At 34.7% G+C, this 6,573-nt stretch overlaps 3 protein-coding genes across 3 annotated transcripts; all 3 read right to left on the reverse strand.

The window, feature by feature from the left end:
• Positions 1-1,012: 1,012 nt before the first annotated feature.
• LOC129579981 (XK-related protein 6-like) lies at positions 1,013-2,999 on the reverse strand. The gene is made up of 6 exons (XM_055470170.1): positions 2,520-2,999; positions 2,351-2,440; positions 2,081-2,286; positions 1,854-2,006; positions 1,729-1,777; positions 1,013-1,630 (listed from the first exon to the last, which is right to left on the reverse strand). The coding sequence occupies exons 1-6, from the start codon at positions 2,792-2,794 to the stop codon at positions 1,174-1,176; spliced, it is 1,230 nt and encodes a 409-aa protein (XP_055326145.1). The 5' UTR covers positions 2,795-2,999; the 3' UTR covers positions 1,013-1,173.
• A 166-nt stretch (positions 3,000-3,165) lies between these two features.
• On the reverse strand, positions 3,166-4,026 carry LOC129579982 (protein POLR1D-like). The gene is made up of 2 exons (XM_055470171.1): positions 3,684-4,026; positions 3,166-3,608 (listed from the first exon to the last, which is right to left on the reverse strand). Exons 1-2 carry the CDS (start codon positions 3,854-3,856, stop codon positions 3,308-3,310), a joined length of 474 nt encoding a protein of 157 aa, XP_055326146.1. The 5' UTR covers positions 3,857-4,026; the 3' UTR covers positions 3,166-3,307.
• Positions 4,027-4,146: 120 nt separating this feature from the next.
• LOC129579983 (uncharacterized) lies at positions 4,147-5,062 on the reverse strand. The gene is made up of 3 exons (XM_055470172.1): positions 4,811-5,062; positions 4,486-4,743; positions 4,147-4,422 (listed from the first exon to the last, which is right to left on the reverse strand). Exons 1-3 carry the CDS (start codon positions 5,021-5,023, stop codon positions 4,366-4,368), a joined length of 528 nt encoding a protein of 175 aa, XP_055326147.1. The 5' UTR covers positions 5,024-5,062; the 3' UTR covers positions 4,147-4,365.
• Positions 5,063-6,573: the final 1,511 nt, after the last annotated feature.

The raw sequence follows: 6,573 nt of genomic DNA on the forward strand, positions 1-6,573 counted from the left end.
ATTCAAGTTATATTCTACTTAGATGTAAAAAAATATGAGATTTGCATGAGTGTTGAATGTCATTCAATGCCACTAAGCAACATCTCTCTCCGGCTATACGGCAAACAACAGAACCAACACTGAACATGAAAATGACATGTTCAATTATGTTTGTTTCGTTAGTTTCAACTGTGCCGCTACGAGAGGTCACTTTTGTCGTTTCTTGTTGTTATTTTACATGTAAAATCTATGGTATTAGGCGAGGATGGAAATTTGCATACCCATTCTTGCCATTTAGCCGTTTTAAATGGTATGTGATAATCTCCATGTGGTTGTAATGGAATCTCAGTTAGTGGATACGGTAGCTCTTTGTTGAAACTTTCATAAAACAAGTTCACCAGCGTCCCTGCTTCTCGCCCTGCACGATTCGCTTCTTTCTTAGTAAGCCGTAATAAAGCACGCGCTTGCTTTACACGTTTTTTTTTCCATCCATTTTTCTAAAATTGAACTCAATTTAAATTTCAATTAATTTCACTGGATTTCTTACGATGGGCAGAATGTACACAACAATCATACAGCAAATGTAGTTACTATTCTCACTAATGACTTGAAAAAAAAACTGAACACAAAGGACAATGCACTCACAAAAATGACAAGCAGTAGTAGCATAAAATGAATTGTAGAGACAAGTGATTAAGCAATGGCTGGATGACGCATATCGTTGAGCAGGTAAGATGAGCTTGTTTGATCGTCATCTATACGTACATAGAAAACTAAACCGGCCCGGATAAAAACAGTAAATAATTATAAATGAACTCCTTGTCTTTGTAAATTCTCTCAAATTGCAATCCTTTTTATAGAGAAATCTTATTGAATGAATTTGTCATAGTAAATTACATCAATTGCATTTGAAATACTGTAGGTTATGATCACCACCTTAAAAACGGTGTAATAAATTTGTTTAATCTTCCATTCTTGCCGAATAAGTGGCTTCAATTCACTTGTAACCAAAGAATTCAAAAAATATCAGACATTTGTACTATGGTCTTTATTTCATTTCAAGAAGTTTGTTCGTTCGTTACAATTAGTTTTCCTATCAAAAATACTGTCGAATAATACAGAATATGAATGATGATGATGTCAATACAAGACATGTGTCTTCTGTTGGATGCTCCGGCTCCAATGCACGTGAAACTATGCTGTCGATACTGGTGCGGCTGGATCAGCTGACGATGAAAATATCTGCATTTCTTTTTCTCTTTCTTCATCGTGGTATATGCGACGGCTCACCAGATTTGGGTGAAACCATAAATAGTAGAGTACCATGAAAAATACACCCACAATGAATGGAACGATTGACATAATGCACAGGATAAGGAAATAGTCTTCTTGTTTGTCTTCTTCTTTCGAGAATGTCACATAGAGAACCACACAAATGATATTTTCCAGAAAGCAAATCGAATAGAATGTGGCGTAACGATAGCGAGTCGGTCGTGCTTTTGGCAGAATATAATTGAAAATGAACACAAAGCCCAAAATGAGCGAGAAAAACAAACTGTGAATCAATGAATTCGAACAGAATGGTGACCGATCGAAAATGAATACCCATAGTCCCATTAGGATTGCATGAATTGAGAAACACAGCAATGTCCTGTAAAAAGAAAATTTAAATTGTATAATTTCATAGTGATTAAATTCGGTTTAAATATCACAAAAACCGTGGTATTGAGATATGTTGGGTATACGTACAGCTTTGGAAACAAACTCGCTACTATCGCTATGGATAAAATTCGAGATACTAGAATCGGAGATAAGAAAGACGGAAATGAAATCAGTAATCAAATGGAATGCAAATATGATTCAGTGAATTTTACCAGTAATGGTTAAATGCCAACTCGACTGCACAATGCTTCCAATCCATGAAATGTTAATTTTATCCAATTGAGATAGTCGAATACAGCGATGATATGAAGCGATACACCAAGCCATGCTAAACATTGAACTGCACAAGCTCAACATTTGTGGAGCTAAAAATTCAAATATTTGCATTAAATTTTAGATGTATTCAAACGACGGTCCAAATTATGCTATTAATACTTACTGCTGATTTTCTCTTCTCCAGACAAAATAATCGAAATTTGGAGTATTTTCTGCGGAGCTGCCTCTAAGAAACATTCGAATATTCTCACAAGAGCCACATCACTGTCTTCATTGACTAGCCGGGCATACCACTTCTTCTGCTCTTCTCGATCATTTCGAAATTCGGCTCGCTTACATTTCAGCGTGTAAATCAGTGTTTTCCAGTACCTGATTGATATTAAAGATTGCTGATTAGTTGGTCTTCTCTGTTGAATGTAGCAGATATGCTTACCGAAATACGATTGGAAAAATGATGACCGACCAAAAGATTTCGAAAATATTCAATTTCCGAATTGCTCCTTCTCTTCGATCCTCAGAATAGCTAAAGAATGGAATTCAAAAGAGGAACACATTGGCAATAATAGAAAAGTTCGAAAATCTATCCGATCTAATTGACTCACATCGACAATTGAAGAAACATCGTGACAAACATTGGAATGATGAAACAGCACATGGTCCATGTGAAGTGATGAACTTTGTCACCATGGAAATAATGTAATGCCAACAGCAAAGTGGAAATGATGCTCATAACGCGGCTGGCAATTGATATGATTGTAAATAAAATATCACATTTGTTCACGTCAATATCGTCACCATCGGGTAACGCATTCAAACTGTCGAGAATATCATTGACCCGCTCTTTAAGCGTTGCATCTGTTTCGGTGTTCACCTCCATTTCGACTGATTTACTTGTAACTAAACAACATTCAAATGAACAGCATCTTTTTCACCACAATAATTAGACTAACAAATTTGAGCATTGAGTAAAATCGTGTGTATTTATCACACATTTGTCGAGCAAAAGTATCGAATATTCAACAAGTAACACGCTTGTTTGGCTACCACACAACACAAACAATAAAACCCTCTGTGTGCAAATGTCAATAACAACAGCAATACCAGTAGACAAATAAACATGCACTATGACAACCCGACTTGAACTCTCACATGTAGTATTGCCGTTGTTAACAACATTCTGGAATGGACCAAACGATAAACAAAACATTTCCATGTACAAAACTTTTAACGTGTTTTTTTTTAATTTTTAATTCTTTGTTTTCTGCACCGTTTATGCATTTTTTTAAAGATTTTTTTTCTGTGTAAAATGAACTTAAAATTAGAAAAAAAGGCAAAGTTGCTTTAGAGAAATGTCCAAACTATGACAGTTGGTTCGAGCGAAAATTGTGGATCATCTCGTTGACGAATCTGTAGAATTCTTTTCTTTGTTCATTCTTTCGTCCGATGACTGGAATGAATGTAGTCGTGTTCCGAATTTCGGTGGCCGTTTCGAAAGTTCTTCAAATTTTCGCTTCGACTCTTTTGTATACTTGACACTAGTTCGTTCATTGTGACTCAGCACAGATCGCATTGTATTGGCCAAAAACCGTTTGTTTGTTCGTTGTGTTTTCATACGCCAACCACTCGGACCAATTTCTTCGGCCAATCTCGATGCACGCTGAGTTTCACGTTGAATCTCTTCAATGGCTCGACTAAAATTGGTAAAAATTGGAGGTAAATACCATTTGAAAATGGTGAAAAACCGATCCATTTTGCCAAACACTTACTTTGTTAAATCTACTTCACTTTCTTGGCTTTGTCCGTCTGTTTTGGCTGTAGACATTTTTGACTTTTTCGGAGAAACAGCTGTATGCTCGGTCTTGGGGGATTTTTGCTTACTTTTCAAACTTCGAAAGAATTTTTGCGCCAGCAATTGCTTCTTCTGCTCGTCAGAAGACATTTCGAGTGAATACAATGATTAATTTCAAAATCAATAATCATTCACTGAGAATTTTATTTGAGTGTTTTTTTTTTAAACAGACAAAACAAGTTTGATTTAAATATTGGAATTCGTCTATAATAATCGTCGAAGTGAGACTTGTCGACGTATTATTTTTATGTTTATTTACATGGAGCAATACGCTGGAAAGCCAATGACATTTGGCAGTTGAATGGAAAGCATTCCATTGACAGCGACCGTTTGACAGAACGAGATGGTGCTGTGTGTGCGTATACATTTGTTTCGGCATTTCAACGAGTTGAACAAGTGAAAAAAAATTGTGAAATGAATATCAATGTTGTTTGTAATTGTCGACCAAACTGTAATATTCGAATAACTGCTATGTAAGGAAATGTTGAAAAAAAAACATAATTTTCTTATGAATAAACTTGAATGACTTTTTTATTCACAATATTCCCAAAACATGTATATCAATCGAGGTAGATGAGTGTTCATAGTTTTTGTTCATTCTAATTTTCATACATATAAGTAGGTATATTATTTTCATCATAGATACACCGATCCCACTAAAATGAATCAAACTCGACTTAATAAAACGTGAATTTATCGAATTAAAATGTAAATCATACCCAGTATTTATATTCATCGCTTTTGAACGGTATGTCAAATGTTCCAGGAAAGTTTATGTATTCGTCTGACAATTCAGGCGGTTTTGAACACGCTGTTTCTACTACCAGTAAATATTCCGTAAGATCTTTACGCCACTGAAGATTATTCTCCTGATGTCTACGCTTAACTCCAGCGAATAGCTCTTGGAGCGCAGTCACTTCTGGCTCCAGACTTCTCGGTGTATCATTCCCATCTCTTCTGTAAAATCCTTCTCCCCACTTAAAGAGATAGAAAACAATTCAAGTTATATTCTACTTAGATGTAAAAAATATGAGATTTGCATACCCATTCTTGCCATTTAGCCGTTTTAAATGGTATGTGATAATCTTCATGTCGGTGTAATGGAATCTCAGTTAGTGGATACGGTAGCTCTTCGTTGAAACTTTCATAAAACAAGTTCTCCAGCGTTACTCTTTCTCGCCTTGCACGATTCTCTCCTTGGGTACTAAGCCGTACTGAAGCACGCGCTTGCTTCACACGTTGTTTCCTTTCATCCATTTTCCTAAAATTGAACTCAATTTGAATTTCAATCAATTTCACTAGATTTCCTATTATATGAACATTATTTACGCTTTCTTTATACAGTTTGACAAAGAAAATGGACATTTTATTTACGATGATTTGGAATGATGGATATTATGCATAATAAACAATGGATACAAGTGAACTTTTCACTTTTTACTAGTTCAAAATCAATAATCTTCCATTGAAAATTCTATTGAATGTTTCGAAAAGATAGAACAAATTTCATTTAAATATCGATTAGGAAAATCATCCAAATGTTGATATCTGTTGACGTATTTTTATTTACATACAGCTGGAAAGTCAATGACATTTGACAGATAAATGGAAGGTATTCCATTGACAATCATTCAATCAACAGCGTTTGCTGCAAAACGGATATCGACTGCTGTACACATTGTGCTCAAATCACAAGACTTCCGAAGTAATTTTGCGATTCCTTCGCGAATGCAAAGAATTCTTCAACCAGACAAGATCAAGATTGATCTAGGGGCCTAATCATTTTATATATAAAATTTTACTAAATAACGCGTATCCATCGTACTCATTTTTAATTTGTAGCATGTTTAATTTTTTTTAATATGTTTAATTTGTATAATTCTGTTATATTTTACTATTCTTACTGACATTATCAATTGTATTTAGCATGTTTAATGTGTCGAGGCTAAAACGAAGTGTTTAACAACGTAGATTCAATTTTGGAAGCTTTTTTGAAAGAAAAAAAAACAGATATTGTTTGAAAATGTATTATGAAAATGACAATGCTGAAAGATAAATTGTAAACCACACAATTTTAACTCAAAGAACTGACAATTTGTTCCCTGACTGATACTATTTTTTCACACGGGGTTTCTTATAGGGATATGATATATAGGACCAAATGTATTAAAATAATGAAACCTATCTGTGATTTTCAAGTTTTTATATTGTATAAACACACTGATATGTGATATAGCCATCTATTGAGCTTGTGATTTAAAAAGTTCAAACTTTATTCAGCCAGTCTCATTTGTTTACCTTACGTTTCAAATTATGGTCTAATGTTGAACTCAAAACACTCTACAACCAACATACACACAAGCGAATCCCCGTACAAAAGTCTGATTTTTACTCCTGTTAAGAGTGTATGCGTGATACTCCGTATCGGAACAAAAGATGGGAAATTTGTACGGGGATTTGCTTGTGTGTGATCTGCCTAAAGCAACCTAATGTTTTCGTCAATTTATATACTGTGGCTTCAATCTTTCATTCCAGCCGAATAAGTGACTTCAATTAAGTTTCAGATAAACTGGGATGTGGCTAGTTTTTGTAAAGAAATGTTGAAAAAAACATAATTTTTTATGAATAAACTTGAATGACTCTTCTATTCACAATATTCCCAAAACATGTATATCAATCGAGGTAGATGAGTGTTCATAGTTTTTGTTCATTCTAATTTTCGTAACAAGTCAAAGTCTTGCAGGAAATATAACGCTTGATGCTATGGAGCTGGCTATGGACAAACGATCCTGCTCCACCATTTCGGA

Source organism: Sitodiplosis mosellana, unplaced genomic scaffold, assembly GCF_009176505.1.
Source record: "Sitodiplosis mosellana isolate CC-2019 unplaced genomic scaffold, AAFC_SMos_1.0 Smas_scaffold_6844, whole genome shotgun sequence".
In the NCBI taxonomy this organism is placed as follows: Eukaryota; Metazoa; Arthropoda; class Insecta; order Diptera; family Cecidomyiidae; genus Sitodiplosis; species Sitodiplosis mosellana.

Bases quoted from the DNA above. Each gene is read 5' to 3' on its own strand.
- LOC129579981 (XM_055470170.1), bottom strand. From the start codon at position 2,794: ATGGAGGTGAACACCGAAACAGATGCAACGCTTAAAGAGCGGGTCAAT. The intron at 2,287-2,350 runs GTAAGCATATCT...AATATCAATCAG, and splicing joins ATTTTTCCAATCGTATTTCG to GTACTGGAAAACACTGATTT. The intron at 2,007-2,080 runs GTAAGTATTAAT...TTGAATTTTTAG, and splicing joins TGGAGAAGAGAAAATCAGCA to CTCCACAAATGTTGAGCTTG.
- LOC129579982 (XM_055470171.1), bottom strand. From the start codon at position 3,856: ATGTCTTCTGACGAGCAGAAGAAGCAATTGCTGGCGCAAAAATTCTTT. The intron at 3,609-3,683 runs GTAAGTGTTTGG...TACCAATTTTAG, and splicing joins AGTGAAGTAGATTTAACAAA to TCGAGCCATTGAAGAGATTC.
- LOC129579983 (XM_055470172.1), bottom strand. From the start codon at position 5,023: ATGGATGAAAGGAAACAACGTGTGAAGCAAGCGCGTGCTTCAGTACGG. The intron at 4,744-4,810 runs GTATGCAAATCT...TATCTCTTTAAG, and splicing joins CGGCTAAATGGCAAGAATGG to TGGGGAGAAGGATTTTACAG. The intron at 4,423-4,485 runs GTATGATTTACA...GATTCATTTTAG, and splicing joins GCGATGAATATAAATACTGG to TGGGATCGGTGTATCTATGA.